At 41.8% G+C, this 19,717-nt stretch overlaps 1 protein-coding gene across 1 annotated transcript in view; it reads left to right on the top strand.

Annotated features, from left to right (window-relative positions):
- SLC9A3 (solute carrier family 9 member A3) overlaps positions 1-19,717 on the top strand; it is a gene marked incomplete at both ends in the record, with an annotated part of 189,516 nt that overhangs the window by 82,109 nt on the left and 87,690 nt on the right. The window contains 3 exons of the mRNA XM_081346214.1: positions 5,899-6,119; positions 11,517-11,719; positions 14,462-14,551. Coding sequence (XP_081202340.1) covers positions 5,899-6,119; positions 11,517-11,719; positions 14,462-14,551 — 514 coding nt within the window. The remainder of the gene's footprint in view (positions 1-5,898; positions 6,120-11,516; positions 11,720-14,461; positions 14,552-19,717) is intronic.

Here is a 19,717-nt window from a genome sequence, read left to right as displayed (position 1 = left end):
GGCCTCCCAGAGCCTCTACTACCCTGAGGCACCTCTTGTACAGTTTCCTGCCCTGCTGGTCTCACAATCCTGGGCTTCCTCCCTGTTCCATCATGCCTTGTTCCACTTTCCTCTTCTGAAGATCAGCTTTCCAAAAGAGCACCCAGAAAATGTGACATGAGGTCTTCCTACAGAGACTGCCGTACACCATTCTGGAGATGGGCACTGTAATGTATTGGGATTTTACTTGAACTGTTTCACGTGTCTGTTTGAATGCTGCTTAAGGTTGCTCAATTGGTGTGTCTGTGTAATGTTCACTGTCTTGCCACACTTGCTGTCTCCAAGAAGATCATTGAATGATTTGGGACGGGAATGGGTTCCTTTAAACCTATTGGCTGCCACCTAGTGGCCAACCGTATAAGTAGCTGCACAGAAGCCTCTGATTCAGTTCTGTTCCTGTTTGCCTCAATAAAGCAATGTTCCTGTTTGCAACCTCTTGTCTTGCTTACTGCCTCCAAAGAACTCATTATACAACACTGGCAACAAAGGTGGAATCCTGCTTCTTTGGAAGAGCTGAAAGTAACTAGGGGGTGAGGCCAGCAAAGCACCTGGCAGGGACCGTGTTCCCCCCCCTCAGTCAGCCTAGCAAGCCATGCTAGTGACCACACCACCCTGCGGACCAGTCCCAGGGCCTTCAGAAGAAGCAGGACGAGGCAATGAGAGGCACGACCCGCGAAGACTTCCCTACAATGGCGAAAGTCGGAAAGCTTAAGGAATTTGATGTTACTCACCCAGAGAGATGGTCATCCTACATCTCAAGAGTAGAAAACTACCTCCGTGCCAACCAAGTCACTGAAGATGGCCTGAAGGCTGCAACACTCCTCTGTGTCTGCGGGTCTGCAACATTTGACATCGCAGAGAACTTAGCAGCTGGAGTCCGCTACTTATGTGGACCTGAAGAAATGGCTCGGCTACCATTTCTAGCTCAAGCTGTCGGTGATTGCATGGAGGCATGCCTTCGAACAACGAGTTCAACAACCTGGAGATATGGCCATGGAATTCATCGTGGTGTTGAGACAAGCTTCGCACCTGTGCCAATTTTCAGACTTGGAAGAAAGACTTCGAGACCGACTTGTGTGTGGACTAAGGAGCAGAGAGCTGCAACAAAAACCTTTTGCAACAGAGAGTCTCTCGTTCCAGGAAGCCTTAAAAGAAGTCATGGTGGACAAAGCCGCCACCGGAGCCGTGAAGGCCTTGTGGCCCACCAAAAGCACTCCTCACAAGTAAGCTGCCCACCACAAGGATGCTGAACTTCAAGAAGACACCGACTTCGACCACGAAGTTGACAAGATCCAACGGCACCATGACAAGGAACTGAAGCCCCCTTACAAGGCAGTTCCTTTCTCTCAGTGTTTGGGCTGTGGCAGCTGCCACCAACAAGCGGACTGCCAGTTCTGGACAGCCACATGTCAGGCCTGCAGGAAGACTGGCCACATCACATCAGTCTGTAGAGGTTGCCAGAAGGACCGCAAATTGGATGATCCGATCAGGAGAGATACCGGGGCCCCGGGGGCGCATAGAGTAGGGTTTTGGTCCAGCCATGGGAACATTTGCTGTACGAGAGCTCGCTGCCCCCTTAATCCCAAACTTCAGCTTCAAGTTGAGTTGCAAGGTGTTCCTTGCAGGATGGAACTGGACACTGGTTCAGCTGTATCCATCATTTCCCTGGAGACTTTTCAGTTCGTGTGCAACTGCAGCAAGAGGTGGGCCAAGCTTAGGCCATCTGACATCATCCTGACTGACTTCCAGAATTCCCATGTAGCCGTCAAAGGCGAGACCATCTTGGCCGTCAAGTTCAAGGGGTTTTAGGGGCCTCTAGATGTGGTGGAGGGCCAGAGAACAAGCTTAATAGGGTTTGATTGGTTTGATGCTCTGGGCATTCAAGTAACTGGAATTCACCGGACACAAGTGTTGAACTTGGCGTCAGTATGCGAGGAGTTTTTTGACACAAGCCTGGGAGAGTACAAGGGCCCTCCAATAGCCTTTAAACTTGATCCTGCTGTAATGCCTATTAGGATCAAACCCTGTAGAGTGCCATTTGCACTAAAACACAAAATTGATGCAGAGCTGGACAAGCTAGTCAGTCAGGGGGTACTATAGCCCGTAGATGGGGGTGAATTGGAAACCCCAATTGTCACACCACTTAAGGCCAATGGGGAGGTCAGAATTTGCACTGATTACAAGTGCACCATAAATAGGGCACTTAAGCAGCATGCATACCCAGTGCCAGTCGTTAGTCACATCTTGGCATCACTGCAAGGAGGTACTGTGTTTGCTAAGTTAGATTTGGCACAGGCCTATCAGCAGTTACCTGTAGATGAGGCCACAGCAGCTGCACAAACAATTGTGACACACAGTCACATTTTTAAAGTCAAACGTCTTCAATTCGGGGTTAGCGTAGCCTCAGGAATTTTCCAAGGAGTTATGGAATGTATGCTCAAGGGCATTCCAGGGGTTTGCCCCTATTTTGACGATGTCCTCATTGCCGGTGAGTCCACTGAGGTGCTTGCAAGGAGGCTCAAAGCCATCCTTCAACAGTTCCACGAAGCAGGACTTAAATTGGAAAAAAAAACTGAATGTAACATTGGGGTCCCTTCCACTGAATTCCTGGGATTCCATATTGATGCCAAAGGCATCCACCCTGCCAAGTCCAAGCTGAAGGCCATTCAGCTGGCACCAAGGCCTAGGTCCAAAGGAGAGCTTCAGGCATTTCTGGGTCTCCTTAATTTTTACCATGCATACCTTCCTAACAAGGCTGCAGTGGCAGAGTTGTTACACCACCACTTAGACAAAAATACCCCATGGAAGTGGACCAAGGTTCACGAAAACAGCTTTAAGGCAGTAAAATCACTACTGTCTTTCAATTCAGTGCTTACGCACTTTAATGAAACATTGCCTGTATATATTGCACGTGATGGGGGCTGTTCTAAGGTGGGGGCTGTTCTAAGCTATAGAGTGGGGGCTGTTTTAAGCTATTTGTCAAGTAATGGGACTCAAGTCCGCATTGCCTATTATTCAAGGACATTGTCCTCAGCTGAGCGCAATTACACTCAGATTAACAAAGAGGCCTTGGCCATTGTGGCCGGGTTGAAGAAATTCCATGATTACTTGTATGGCAGGGAATTCACGGTCTTCGCTCACCACAAGCCACTGTTGGGGTTATTTACTACAGATAGGCAGATGCCTCAAATACTGTCCCCTATAATATTAAGATGGTCCATTTTTATGTCAGCCTATAGCTACAGGCAGGTTCACAAACCCAGCAAAGACATGGGCCATGCAGACGACCTTAGCAGGTTGCCATTGCCACAGATAGAACCAGCTCCAGCTCCAGCAGCTTGCATTTTGTCAATTCAGGATTTGCCTTAATTTCCCCTCCATGCTGGGGATGTGGCTGCAGAAACTGCTGCAGACAAGGTTTTAAGTAGAGTCTTGTCATGGATTCACACAGGGTGGCTTGAAAAATAGCCCTGGACCAGAATTCCAGAGCTACTTCACACGTATACATGAGCTTTCAGCTCACAAAGGCTGCATCTTATGGGGGAGCAGGGTTATTGTCCCCAGTTCATTAAGGCATTGTGTGCTTCAGTCTCTGCATGAGGGCCATCCAGGCATAGTCCGGATGAAGGCATTGGCACGGAGCTACCTATTGGTGGCCAGGGTTAGATAAGGCTATCAAGGCCCAAGTACACGGGTGTTACACGTGTCAACAGTCCAGGCCAGAAATGCCACATGCTCCTGTCCACAGATGGGAAGAAACTCATACACCGTGGTCAAGGATTCACATTAACTTCGCTGGGCCCTTTCAGGGACAGCTATTTTTGATAGTGGTCGACAGCCACTCTAAATGGTTGGAAGTAATTCCTATTGCAACTATGACTACTGCTAGGACCATCCAGGTGTTTAGAAAGCTTTTTGCCACACACGGGCTACCGGATGTCATAGTCTCGGACAACAGAGCCTAGTTCACAGTGGCAGAGTTTCAAGCCTTCTTGAGGACTAACCTCATAAGGCATGCAACATCAGCTCCCTTTCACCCCTCGACTAACAGGCAGGTTGAATGAATGGTGTGCATGACAAAGGAGTCACTCAAGTGCATTGTGACCAGAGATTGGCACCATAGGGGGGCTGATTTCTTGCTTTGCCAGGACACTACGCCTTGTACAGCAACAGACAAGAGCCCAGCAGAGCTTCGCTGGGGAAGAAGGCTCATCATGAAACTGGACAGGTTGCATCCTGACAGGGTGACAGCAGACACCTCATGTCCAAAGGCTCCAAGGGGGTTGCAAGTGGGTGATGGGGTGTGGGCTCGGAACTATGGGCATGGGAACTTGTGGCTGCTGGGTAAAATTGTCAAAATTTCAGGACCTCTTTCCTACGAGGTGGCTCTGGATGGGGGGGGCGAGTCATTCACCACCATATTGATCAGCTGCGGAAGCATTTTGAAAAATGGCCACCTCATGACAGGTCCACAAATAGAGCCAGAAACCAGCAGCCAAGCAGGGCAGTTCACCCGCTCTGAGGACCCAACCAGTCAGTACAACGGGGAAAGTCAACCCGAACAAGGCAGCAATTGCGCTGACTCTGTTTTTTCTTTGGACTTTGGTTTGGGCCGACCTGGAATGGCCAGCCAAAGAGACTCAAGTCAATCCGACTCTTGTGAATTTGTGAGCCCTGGTCTACCCAGCCTGGCAGGCAAGCTGGTAGACCAGGGGTTGCCTTGGTGCACCAGACGGTCCGCAAGGTTGCGCAGACCACCACTATATTTACAAGATTTTATTCTTAAATAATATTAATAATGTGTGTACATTGTAGGGGGGAGGGGTGTAATGTATTGGGATTTTACTTGAACTATTTCACATGTCTGTTTGAATGCTGCTTAAGGTTGCTCAATTGGTGTGTCTGTGTAACAATCCCTGACTTGCCAGACTTGCTGTCTCCAAGAAGATCATTGGATGATTTGGGTTCCTTTAAACTTATTGGTCACTGCCTAGTGGCCAACCATATAAGTAGCTGCACCGAAGCCTCTGATTCAGTTCTGTTCCTGTTTGCATCAATAAAGCAATGTTCCTGTTTGCAACCTCTCATCTCGCTTACTACCTCCAAAGAACTCACTACACAACAGGCACCATTCACACAATCTCTCAGAAGGGCACAATTTTCCAGTTCAGTTCAGGAACATCAGCTGATTCTCTTTCAGAAAAGCAGTATTGAGAAGGCATAAGTGAAGCAAGGCATTACAGGGTGGAGCAGAGACCCAAGGGTGTGGGATCCAGCCAGGTGGCACCCGCCAGGTAGGAGAGGGGGATGAATAGGCAGGTAGAGGCAGTTGCAACAACCTTGCACTTGAACGTAAGGGCAAGCAGGTTGACAAGCACCCAAATGGTGATCACTTGACTGCAGGGCTGTTGCAGCAGCAATAACTTTGGGTATATAGCTTAAGTCCATTCAGCATCCTCATAATTTAGAATGGTCACTAAATGGCCATACGTCAAGCATTATCTGTATAGGATCTCAAAGCTGAACTGCATTTATTTCTATAATGCTACAAGAACATACCTGTATAATATAGCTTCTGCCCCATGGGAATATTTTATCTAGATATCCCATTCAAATACTATTAATTGAGATTTCAAGAACAGCTATTTTGTGTAATAAACCACCTAAGAGTACACTGTTACTTAAAATCTCAAGTATAGAAAAGTTATGGCCTTCAGACATAACTGGGTTGCCAGTTAACATTATTCATCAGATATATTTATTTCTTTCTTCATACTTCATATTAGTTTAACAAAAATTACAATTTAGAAGAAAGGATCACAAGGATATATGACTAATATGTTCACTGTATTTTTCCAGGATAACATTCTGTGGTATCTGCTGTCAGAAATATGTCAAAGCAAATATTTCAGACCAATCTTCTACCACCGTGAGGTACTCCATGAAAATGTTAGCAAGTGGTGCCGAAACTATTATTTTTATGTTCCTGGGAATTTCTGCTGTTAACCCTAAAATTTGGACTTGGAACACTGCTTTCATACTCCTGACATTGGTTTTCATCTCTATCTATAGAATCATTGGTAAGAGAATTGGTTTTATCTTTGTTAATATTAGTACTTTCTTAATATGGGATAGACAAGACTATGTTCTGTCCCTGGAACATTTGCTGCTCTGGCAGGACAGGATTAATTTGTTATAACTGTTTGTTCTGTGTTCAAATGTATGGTACTCTGCCTACAAAACAGTAATATGTTTTGCATTTAGCTAGCTTGTAGATAAAGTTTGGCCCTACTGGCCAAAACAGGTGCAGCATATTCCCTTCACAAGGAAGTGTTCAGGGATTATTACATACTTCTACTTTCCTGTCTCATCACTTCCTATTACAAGCATTGATGGGAAAGAGAAGGGAAGTGAGTTTATTCTGGCCTCCAATTCCCCTGGTCCATTCAGACCCTGCCTTCCCTGCCAGAGAGATAGCAAACTCTGCTCAGGAAGCAAAGACTGAGCCAGAAATAGGGCTCAATCAAGAAGTCTTCAACTCTTCTCAATCTCAAACTTTTTCCATGTGAAAACCCTTTTCAATCTTTTATAGTTTTGAAAACACCCCTCCCCACATATTCAAAGTCTTCTGTTTCTAGAGCAAATTTGTAAAGCTTTGCATTTGGGCTGCAGCACACCACAGGCTTGTTTAGGTTCACAGGCTAATCAAGTTCTCTTACTTCCCTGTCTCTCAGCTTTGCCTCTCAACAGTCTTGCAGTTCCAAACCTGATTTTTCCATGCTGCCTGAAGACTACTGCTGAGGCACTTCCCTTTGGGTTGGTTTCTTTCCTGAGTCTCTACTGTCTTTCCAGCATATTTCCTTAGCACACCCACAAACATGCTTGCTTTCATTTGCCTTATAAAAGACTGTCCAATTAAAGAGAGGGTGGGTCTGTTTTAACCCTCCTTCCCATGCAGCAGTAAAAATCTGGATCTGAGGAGGGAAAATGACTACTTGTTCCAGGCGGTGAGTTGACTCTTTTACAAGGGCTGTATTTTCTGCATAAGTGATTTCAAATGTTGCTTTTTTATTATTTAGGAGATCTGGATAAGAAAAATAGCAAAGCACATTGTTATTGTAGCATGAAGACACAGTATTGAATTCACTACTCTCATAACACTGTGACGGTATTTTCCTTTGTTCTGTAGAAAATAAAGTTCCTTGTCAAACAAAGGGAATTAATATTATGCTTGCTTTGAAGTTTGGTGGTAATGATTCAAAAGTAGTTACTGTAGTTTTTGTACATTTCATAGTAAGCAGTTGAAGATCAAGCTGACTTCTGCCTACTTTATTTATTTATTTTTTATTTTATTTTAATTCCATTTATATCCCGCCCTTCTCCGAAGACTCAGGGCGGCTTACAAACTTAGCAGTAGCCTTCATTCTATGTATATGCCTGCTTATTAGGGCTTTCACACACACCCCAAGTGGCATTATTACAAAGTCAGCTTAATTGCCCCCAACAATCTGAGTCCTCATTTTACCTACCTCGGAAGGATGGAAGGCTGAGTCAACCTTGAGCCTGGTGGGATGCGAACCTGCACTAATTGCAGGCAGCTGGTGTTACTTTAGAGTTAGGCTACTGATGAGTAACTTCCAAAATCCTATGACTCTAGACCACAGGTCCCCAACCTTTTGGGCACCAGGGACCGGTTATGTGGAGAGAGGTATTTCCACAGACTGGAAGGGGTGTGGTTTTGTGTGCTGCCTGCATCCCACAGATGGGGCTTTGCTTGTTTGTGTGGACTGGTTGCTGGGATGCTGCTGCCCAGTACTGGTCCACGGACCAGGGGTTGGGGACACCTGCTCTAGACTGCTCTAGACTGCTCTATATAAAGCATTGATGATTTTATAATACTTTTAGTCAATATATTTTTTGATATTGATTAAAAGTATTATAAAATCATTTATATGTTCAAAACACCAATTTTAATATTATGCTGATTAGCTTTCATCATATTAATGGAATTAATGCAATTAATATCAACAAATTTACAGTGGGGACAATCAATGTTTAAATTAGTTGCTGTAATTTAAAGGTAAAAAGATTCCCCTTCATGGATTACTGCCTTGTCGTGGTGAAGGGGCTTGCGTAATTCAATGAAGCTATGAGCTATGCTGTGCAGGGCCACCCAAGATGGACAGGTCATAGCAGAGAGTTCTGACAAAATGTGATCCACTGCAGAAGGAAATGGCGACCCACTCCAGTATCTTTGCCATGAAAACCCTATGGACAGTACCAAAAGGCAAAACAATATGACGCTGGAAGATGAGCCCCTCAGGTTGGAAGGTGTCCAATATGCTACTGGGAAAGAGGAGAGGGCTAGTACTAGTAGCGCCAGAAAGAATGAAGCGGCTGGGCCAAAGCCGAAAGGACGCTCAGCTGTGGATGTGTCTGGTGGTGAAAGGAAAGTCTGATGCTGTAAAGATTTTTCTCCATAGGAATCTGGAATGTAAGATCCATGAATCAAGGCAAGCTGGACGTGGTCAAACAAGAGATGACAAGACTGAACATCGACATCTTAGGAATCAGCGAACTAAAATGGACAGGAATGGGTGAATTTAATTCAGATGACCATCAGGTATACTACTGCGGGCAAGAATCCCTCAGAAGAAATGGAGTAGCCTTCATAGTCAATAAAAGAGTAGGAAAAGCAATACTGGGATACAATTCCCAAAATGACAGAATGATCTCAGTTCGAATCTAAGGCAAACCATTCAATATCACAGTAGTCCAAGTCTATGCCCCAACCACCAGTGCTGAAGAGGATGAAATTGACCGGTTCTATGAAGCCCTACAGCACCTTATAGAACTAACACCAAAAAACAATGTCCTTATCATCATGGGGGATTGGAATGCTAAAGTAGGAAGCCAAAAGATAACTGGAATAACAGGCAAGTTTGGCCTTGGAGTACAAAATGAAGCAGGGCACAGGTTGATAGAATTTTGTCAAGAGAATACGATGGTCATAGCAAACACTTTTTCCAACAACCCAAGAGATGGCTCTATACATGGACATCACCAGATGGTCAAAACAGAAATCAGATTGACTATGTGCTCTGCAGCCAAAGATGGAGAAGCTCTATACAGTCAGTAAAAACAAGCCAGGAGCTGACTGTGGCTCAGACCATGAGCTTCTTGTTGCAAAGTTTAGGCTTAACTGAAGAAAGTAGGGGAAAGCACTAGGCCACTCAGGTATAAATTAAATCATATCCCTGTTGAATATACAGTAGAGGTACAAATAGATTTAAGGAATTAGATCTGATATACAGAGTACCTGAAGAACTATGGACAGAGGTTTGCAACATTGTACAAGAGGTAGCAACTAAAACCATCCCAAAGAAAGAGAAATGCAAGAAAGCAAAATGGCTATCTGAGGAAGCTTTGCAAATAGCTGAGGAAAGGAGGGAAGCAAAAGGCAAGGGAGAAAAAGAAAGTTACACCTAATTGAATGCTGACTTCCAGAGAATAGCTAGAAGAGATAAGAATACCTTTTAAAATGAACAGTGCAAAGAAATAGAAGAAAACAATAGAATAGGGAGGACCAGAGAGCTTTTCAAGAAAATTGGAGATATGAAGGGAACGTTTCATGCAAAGATGGGCACGATAAAGGACCAGAAGGGCAGGGACCTAACAGAGGCAGAAGAGATTAAGAAGAGGAAGAGAAGAAGAAATTACACAGAAGAACTATACAAGAACAAGCTTAACATCTCTGATAACCACGATGAGGTGGTCATTGACCTTGAGCCAGACATCCTAGAATGTGAAGTGAAGTGGGCCTTAGAAAAGCTGAGCAACAACAAAGCTAGTGGAGGTGACAGTATTCCAGCTGAGCTATTCAAAATCTTTAAAGACCTTGCAGTAAAAGTGCTACACTCAATTTGCCAGCAAATTTGGAAAACTCAACAGTGGCCACAGGATTGGAAAAGATCAGTTTACATTCCAATTCCAAAGAAAGGCAGTGCCAAAGAATGTTCAAACTATCGCACCATTGCACTCATTTCTCATGCTAGTAAAGTTATGCTTAAAATCCTACAAGCTAGACTCCAGCAGTATGTGGATCGAGAACTACCAAAAGTACAGGCAGGATTTCGAAGAGGTAGAGGAACTAGAGATCAAATTGCCAACATACGCTGGATCATGGAGAAAGCTAGAGTTCCAGAAAACATCTACTACTGCTTCATTGACTATGCTAAAGCCTTTGATTGTGTGGATCAGAACAAACTGGCAAGTTCTTAAAGAGATGGGTGTACCAGACCATCTTATTTGTCTATTGAGAAACCTATATGCGGGTCAAGAAGCAACTGGACACGGAACCACTGATTGGTTCAAAATTGGAAAAGGAGTCCGGCAAGGCTGTATACTATCGCCCTGCCTATTTAACTTATATGCAGAGCACATCATGAGAAAGGCAGGGCTAGATGAATCAAAAGTTGGAATTAAGATTGCCGGGGGAAATATCAACAAGCTAAGATATGCAGATGATACCACTCTAATGGCAGAAAGTGAAGAGGAACTAAAGAGCCTCTTGTTGTGGGTGAAGAAGGAGAGTGCAAAAGTTGGGTTGAAACTTAACATTAAGAAAACCATGATCATGGCATCCAGCCCTCTCAATTCCTGGCAATTCCCCACTGCAGATGGGGACTGCAGCCAAGAAATTAAAAAACGCTTGCTCCTGCAGAGGAAAGCCATGGCAAATCTAGACAGCACACTAAAAAGCAGAGACATCACCCTATCAACAAGTGCGTATAGTCAAAGCTATGGTCTTCCCAGTTGCAATGTATGGCTGTGAAAGTTGGACCATAAGAAAGGCTGACTGCCAAAGAATTGAGACCTTTGAACTATGGTGTTGGAGAAGACTCCTGTGAGTCCCTTGGACTGCAAGGCGATCAAACCTGTCAGTCCTAGAGGTAATCAACCCTGACTGCTCTTTAGAAGGCCAGATCCTGAAGTTGAAACTCAAGTACTTTGGCCACCTAATGAGAAGGAAGGACTCATTGGAGAGGAGCCTAATGCTGGGAAAGATTGAGGGCAATAGAAGAAGGGGACGACAGAGAATGAGGTGACTGGATGTAGTCACTGAAGCAGTAGGCATGAGCTTAAATGGACTCCAGAAGATGGTAGAGGACAGGAAGGCCTGGAAGAACGTTGTCCATGGGGTCGCGATGGGTCGGACATGACTTTGCAGCTAACAACAACAACAAAAGACAGTGACTCATTGCCAGTGATTATAACCAATTCTATGTAATAGATTGTTTAATGCAGATGAAAACTCTAATATCAGTTAGGAAAAGCAAATGGTAAGGAGGTATCACTTTGTGTTCTGGCAATAGTTTTGCATTATGATTTTTGGCACATTGTCTCTAATTCCTAATTCCCAATGAAATGTGTGTTAATCTGATATTTTTGTTACTCTGATACATTTGTTTAAGCAGGTGTAATTCTACAGACTTGGATTCTAAATCACTATCGAATGGTACAGCTGGGAATAATAGACCAAGTAGTAATGTCATATGGCGGTCTCCGTGGTGCTGTTGCTTTTGCCTTAGTCGTACTTTTGGATGAAAACAAAGTGCAAGATAAAAACCTGTTTGTCAGCACAACTATCATAGTTGTATTTTTCACTGTGATATTCCAGGTATTCAATTCAGTTTTTCCTAGAAGAAAAAATAAAAATCCTTGTCGTAGTGGGTGAAAGGTTGTACAGATAGCCCTTGAATTATAACAGTTCATTTAATGACCATTCAGAGTTACAACAGCACTTTAAAAAGTGACATAACCATTTTTCACACGGCTTTTGCAGCATTCTCACGGTCACATGATCAAAATTCACACATGGCAATTGACTCATATTTATGACAGTTGGAATGTCTTGGTGTCATGTGATCACTTTTTGCAACCTTCTGATAAGCAAAGCCAATGGGGAAGCTAGATTACCTTAACAGGTCTGTTATTATTAACAACTGCAGTGATTCATTTAACCACTGCACTTAACAACTGTAGCAAGAAATATTATAAAATGGGCAAAACTCACTTAACAACTGTCTCACTTAGCAACAGAAATTTTGGACTCAATTGTGATCGCAAGTTAAGGACTACCTGTACATATGCATTGTGTGTTATGTCCTTTTGTAGTCTTTAGCCTAATGTGTGAAAAATCCCTTTGAATGCTGTTTTCTGTCTTAGGAATAAAACATATCTATATGGGTTCTGTCTCAGGAGTAAAAAAACACAATATACAACACAACATTCTTTATTGGCCAAGTGTGATGGCACAGATAAGGAATTTGTCTCTGGTGCATAAGCTCTCAGTGTTCACACAAACAACACACAACAAAATAATATAATCATAAGATACCAACTGTAGAAGGTAATAGGAAATATGAGAAAGGGAATAATAATTACAGCCCTACTACATGGTTAAATATCCTTAGATATAAGACAGAGCTGTGGAATTAGGTGTTCAGTAGAGTGATAGCATGAGGGAAACAACTGTATGTAGTTGTTGCAGTGCTCTATAGTGGCATCCTGAGGGAGGAGTTGAAACAGTTTATGTTCTGGATGTGTAGATATTTTTTTAGCTCTGTTTCTGGCTTATGCAGTACACAGGTCCTCAACAGAAGGCAAGCTGGTTGCATTTTTTCCCCTGCAGTCCTATCTGTTGAAGTCTATACCTGTCCGGTTTGGTTGCTGTACCAAACCAGACAGTTATAGAAGTACAAATGAGAGATTCAATAATTACTCTTTGGAACTGTTATCAGCAACTCCTTGGTCAGTCTGAGCTTTCTGAGATGATGCAGGAAGTACATTCTTTGTTGTGCTTGTTTAATAATGGTTCTAGTTTAAAGTGTCCATCTCAAGTCCTGGGAGATTATACAACCCAGAAACTTGAAGGTCTCTATTGTTGATACTAGTATTGTGTAATGGTAGAATAGGAGGGCTCTTCCTAAAATCCACTGTCATATCTACAGTTTTAAGTGTGTTCAGCTCCAGATTGTTCCAGATGCACCACAAGGCCTCCCATCTGTATGCAGACTCATCACTATCTTGAATGAGACCAATGATTGCTGTATCATCTGCAAACTTCAGTATGTTAAGAAAGGATCCTTTGAGATCCTAAGTCTTTGCTTAGAGAGAAAAGAATAATGGAAAGAGCACACAGCCCTGAGAGGTGCCTGTGCTAAGTGAATGGGTATTCTGTGTGATTTTACATAGCTTCACCTGCTGCTTTCTATCTGTTAGAAAGCTTGTAATCCACCTACGTGTGGTCAGGCACAGCTAGCTAAGTCAGTTTAGAGCAGACATGTAAAACTCGTGATGTCACGTGACGTTGCACAACATATCGGAACTTTTTCTCCATTGCCGGCAATGGGGTGGGCGCGGTTTCCTCATGACACGTCCGGCTCACGAGCCAGCAGTTTCACACCCCTGGTTTAGAGAGAATAATTTATGGAAAGTTGGTATTGAATGCAGAGCTGAAATCTACAAAAGGGACCCTTTCATAGATCCTTGGGGATTCAAGATAGTGTAAGATGTAGTGCCACGTTAATAGTATCATCTGCCACTCTATAAAACAAATCAAAATATTACATGCATTTACAAAGAAAAGCAGCAAATGAAGGCTTTTGAGATGCAGACTTTTAAAACTTTTGTCTCATGTCTTTTATGTTCAGTTGTATATTTTCCTAAAAATAGGCTTTGTACTGCCAGAGCAGAAGATAACTTTTCCATTTAAAAAAATAGAGGGAGAAAAGCTGATCATTAAAAAACCATGAACTAAGTATCTATTTTAAATAAAGATATCCTATTATACATTTTCACCATGTAAGTCAAGTTACATGTCATAAATAAAAATACATGTTTCAAGGGAGTTATATAAGCAAAGCAAACCATTTCAACATTACTTGCAAAAAGAAATTTGCTATTTAGTATTCTTTAACACAGTTTTTATAATATTGGGTTCTAATTTCAATGATAATGAACCATTGATTTTAATTAGAAACACTACAACATTATTATAGCAAATTCTGTGAAGACATGTTTATCTGCAAAGAATATGATATACATTCTTTAAAAAATATGAAATATGCTTTGCCAACAAGGAAATATATAGAACTATTTTCTTGTGGGCAAAGAAGTATCATTTAAAATGCTTCCAGAATACTATATCAACATCAAATGACCAAACATGAGGATGTTTATGTATTCTAATTTTATAAGGAAAGAATATTAACATTAAGTGTGACAATATGTGAAAGAGTACCTAAATCAGTATCTTTATTTAGTGATATGTACATGTTTCATTCCTTTTTTTGTATCCTTTAAGTTTGTAATGTTTTTTAAATTAAAACAAAGGTAATTTGTTCATTTTCCTTCAAAGGGTTTAACAATCAAGCCTTTAGTGCAGTGGTTAAAAGTGAAAAAAAGTGAACACAGAGAACCCAAACTGAATGAGAAGCTCCATAGCAGGGTAAGCTAATTTATGTTCCAAAGAAATGTAGTTTAAGGCAGGGTTTTTCAACTTTTTCACAGATTGTGCCACTTTTAGGACATGACAATATTCAAGTACCATTAGTGCTTAACAAGGTGTCAAAAATTTGATGACTAAAAAAAAGGAGGGGTGGATTTTGGATTTTACTAATTAGATTCATTTGTTGTTATAGAAATGGCTAGTTTATACTGTTATGGAAAAGCAAAAAGTTGAGGTTCGATGTTAATGCTTCATTCTATTGCAATAGAGGAAGTTGGAAGTCAATGCCTTTCCTTTTTCCCTTCTCCCCCTCACTTCCCCCGCTTCTTCCTCCCCACTGTGTCCTACTATTTGCTTTTGTATTTTTGTATTTTATTCTATAATCTAATAAAATGTTACAAACCATTTTTAAAAAGGAAGTTGTAATTTCTTCGGTGGCAGTTTCTTCGCTGAATCACTTTTCCTTTGCACTGACAAATGTATGATGAATTTATCCATGTTTATGAATATGCACCACTACCTTGGTGGTCAGCTGTCTGGTTGGCCCTTCTTCCTCTCTTCCTCTACTCTCTTTTTCCTCCTTGCCTCCGGCGCTCTCCTGCCACAGCTTCTTCCCCATCCCCTTCTCTTTCCCTGTTGTTTTTTTCCCTCTGCTGCCAGAACCACCTCCTTTTATATTCTCTCCTCTCTCCCCCCTGCTCCTTTTCTTTTTTCTTTTTATATAAATGTTTTATTGGTTTTAACTATAACACTCTCCAGTGGCTGGTGTACAGCATATTGTCTTGGTTTATATTTTAAAAAGAAAAAAAAGGAAAATAATAATTAATCAACACTCAATAATGATTAAATTTAATAATTCCATAATTAATATATTAATGATATATTTCTTTGATCTTCTCTTCTCCCATTTGTATTCTTCTTCTTCAACCTTAGCCAAAATATAATTCTTAATATTTTCAATATATAAATGATTATATATAGGCATTTTTTATATTTATACAAATAATAAAAAACTCTCTATAACATTTTTCCCACTTATATTATTCTCATAACCATCATTTCATTACTTCAGCATGCATCATATTTTCATAATTTTTTATGGTTAATTTCCCTTAAATTCAATCCAATCTTATCAGTCATAATTTCTTCAAATTAGTCATCTAACTGCCCAAATTTTCCCATTTAGGTACATCATCCCAATATTTAAAGTCATGCATTATAAAAATACTATACTTTTTACCTCATAATATCTAGATATAACATCCTTTTTAATCATTTTATATTTCACTTATATTAATAAAAGTTACATCAACCTGCTATTTTTACATTTCATATATTATAGAACATACTATATTACTTAAATCTCTTATTCTTCTTGTTGTAAGGCCCCTTTATGTTCAAAATTCTCTGTTCTTTTAGCCATATTCAAACAAATGTTTATTCATGTAATAGTCCATCTGGTAGGGCAAGTCAAATCTCTTGTATCTCTGGTCTTCTTCTTTTGCCAAGTAATTTTCCAAGTTGATGTAATCTGCTTACCTGGCAGTTCCTGTATTTTTACATATGTTGTTGAGCATACAAAAGATGAAGTAAGTAAGATGAATACTTTCTGTCTCCCAAACTTTGATGGTTCTCCTGATAATTCTGTAGTCCATTCCATTTTTCTTGTTGTATCAGAACCTTGTAGATTTTTCCTGTTTGTGTTAAATTGTAATTCTTTTCCTTTTTTATTTCATTGATTTGATCATACTCTTCTAATTTGTAATCTGTTATCTGATTTATTTGTTCATTCATTGTTATATCCTGGGTGTTTTTTAATTGAAGATTTAGATTGGAAATATGCTTATTTAAATCTTCAAAGTTGTTTTGAATTTCCTTGTGGTTTGAGTCTATTATCATTTGTATTTGTCCTAAGATTGCATATATTTCCTCCTGGAAAGTATTTATCTTGCCTTGAAGTATTGCTCCTGAAGGCCCTTGATTTTCCAGGCTAAGTCCATCAGGAGAAAATATTGAATGTGGTGTCCTGTCATTTTTTGAGATGTATATGATATCCATGTTGTCTCCCCCCCCTTCAAATAAACTTTCATTAATGTTTTAATTCAAAAGTCAATTTATCAGTCAGTCAAAATTACAGATCAGTGAGTTAAGCCACCTTAAATCCTTCTTGTAGAATCTCTCTAAAAGATTAGCCCAAAAGCCAAACTTTTTCTTTTCCATAAACAGTTCTTAGATTTAAGCAACAGTCCAGGTGTTGTTTTTTCTTTCAGACACTTTTTAATCTTATAGCTGGCTCTTCCTTTGCTCCCAGTTGTCTTCAAGGTTATTTGCAATTCAAAGGAACAGCTTTTCTTTGTTTCTAGGGATTCCGCCAATTTCTGAGTCCTTATAGTTAGTATTCTGTTCTCTGATTCTCCACTAGATGTCAACAGTTATTTCTTTTTTCAGTTTTTTTTTCAATCAAAAAGTTATTTTTGTTATATATTTTAATAATCCATCAAAAATTCTTTAGTGTATAATCTTGACAGTTTTTTAGTTCCTAGATTTGTCCAGACTGTAGTATTTTAAATCAAATTTTAGTATATCTCTTTCTTCCTTTAATATTAATTCGCCGCTTCCATTTGTAAGGGAATGGGGATATAATCCCCTCCTTTCACTTCTGGAGGTTTTCTTGCTTTGGGGATCTTTTGAAGGATTTAGATAGTAGATAGAAGAAAGAAGATCAGTACTGTCACCAATTCCAAACACACTATTCACCAATGTTCAGTTTCATGCTCTGAGACTTCAGCTGCAAGTAGCTTGGGCTAGACCAGACATGTCAAACTCACAACATCATGTGACGTCACGCAATGTATCAAAATGGTTTTGCTATTGCCAGCAATGGAGTGGGCGCGGCTTCCAGATGATGCATCTGACCCGTGGGCCAGCAGTTTGATACCCCTGGGCTAGACGCTGATCTCATGCTAGCCTTTCTGCTGTCGGGTTCGGAGCACTTCCCCCGAATCAAACGAAGCAATTGCCATTGATTTGTGATCAACGGGGCACCCCTCCTTCATGGTCACCTCTTCGGGGTGACTTTGGACTCATCTAGGGTCCCCCTGGCAGGATGAAACTAACCATGGGGAGCAAAGGTCCACTCTCACACGGCCATGCACTATGGGTACAAAACTGGAAGTCCCCCCTCCTCCTTTTCTCTTCGGTACACCTTCAGCTGAATCTTTTCCTCAAAGCTGCACTTCCCCCCCCCGTTCTTTTTTTCCTTTCCCTTTCCTGCCAAAATGTCCTCTTTTTATATCCTCTCCCCTCTCTCCCCTCTTTTCTCTTTGGTGCAGCTCAAGCTGATTCCTCTCCTCAAGGCTGTGCTTTTTTCCCTTGTCTTTTTCTTTCCTCTCCCTTTCCCACCAAAGCCTCCTCCTTTTAAATCCTCTCCTCTCTCCCCCCTCCTTTTCTCTTTGGTGCACCTCCAGCTGATTCCTATCTTCAAGGTTGTGCTTCTCTGTCTCTCTTTCTCTGTCCCCTTCTCTTTCCCACTAATGTCTTTTTCCCCTCTCCCTTTCCCACCAACACCTCCTTTTACATCTCTCCTCTCTTCCCCCTCCTCCTTTTCTCTTTTGTTCACCTCCAGCTATGTGCGGTTTCCAGAAGCGCCAATTAGCTGGAACCCGGCACTGAGCCTGGGTTGAGCCCTGACAGCCCTGCAGAAGTGCTGAACCTTGACAGCCCTGGAGAAGTGCTGATCAGCTTGTAGTCACGCACACCGATCTTGGGGTTTCTTCCGAGCCCCAACAGCCCTGCAGCTCCAGCTGTCTCTCTGTCAGGCTTGTGCGGCACTGACATCACTTCAGCAAATTCCCCTCCCCACAACACTTGTCTAGGATGGTCGCGTACCACCTGCCAGGTGCCAAAGTGCCTGGTTAAGAACTTAGAACTTGCTGAAAGCTACTTTTAAATAATAATGTACTACCATTGAGTTAGAGTCACCTTATAGGGGAGATGGGTGGCATAAAAATTTAATAAATAAAATAAACTGTGTACCTTCCTATTTTATATTCATGTTTAAAATGTTGAGAAGTTCTTATGCTTCTTGTTCCCTTGCAAAATGGAGGAAAATAATAGTAAGGGAAATAATGGTAAATACACATGCTACAGAAAGAAAAGTTCCTATCTCAGATATATCAAATTAGATAGTAGAGCTAATTTGAAGGCTTCCCCAGCCCTCCATAAAACCCCTGCAATAAATTAGTATATATTTCTCACCAGATTCTTGTGTGAAGGAAATTAATAATTGCAATTGTGGTGAATATCTGTAGCACAGGGTGAGGGTAAAGGTTCATTCTTCAAACTTGTGGGCTGGTTTCCGAACATTTTATTATCAGGCTAGGTAACATCTTCAGTGTCAATACATGTCCTCAAATGGAAGTAAACACAAATCTCCAGCAGGAACGTGTGACAAAACAGAGGTTGCTTTATTCAGCTCCAATGCACATAAAGTGAACACAAAGTCAGCGTTGGTAGCACATTGCTCCCAACACTTACATAGACGCCAGGTATAGGGCTCCACCCTCAATCCATAGACCAATATCCGCCCACGTGTCCATATAATCCCTCCTCCCCTGTTTGCTGCTATCTCCAGACACCAACCCCATGTGTGTATGTCAGTCTGTCTCCCCCTGTCCAGCAGCCCATCTACAACCAGGTATGTAGACCAGGTAATCCCCACCCTTATTCCTAAACGTCCAGCCCCACCGTGCCCAGCTGCACTAGGCATGCCACAGCCCAAGCCTCCTTCCTCTAACCTGAGGACGCCTGTTCCGGGGCTCTTCTGGCTGCTAGCCAGCCCGGCAGGGAGCTCCAAATGCTCTGCTGGCCCCCCTAAGTGATGGGTCAGGTATGAGTCAGGTGTGAATCATCATTGAGAGTCTTGTGATGAGTCTTGTGATAGTTACATCAGGTGAGGTGTGGGTTGGGCGGCTTGCATAGGTTGGTTGAGGATCGGTGCTGTCTCTGGTTGGCTGTGTAGTTGATTTGGATTCTGAGGGGTTCATAGGCTGATTGTTGATCAATGCGTCTGTTGATGGAATTGCTTATGGAGTGCCAGGTTTTGATGAACTCATGAGCATGGCAGGTGGTAGCATGGCCGACAATTTTTGTGTTGCTCCAATCGAA

This window comes from Vipera berus (assembly GCF_964194415.1).
Source record: "Vipera berus genome assembly, chromosome: Z".
Lineage (NCBI taxonomy): Eukaryota > Metazoa > Chordata > Lepidosauria > Squamata > Viperidae > Vipera > Vipera berus.
This window is presented reverse-complemented; position numbering and strand designations above follow the sequence as displayed.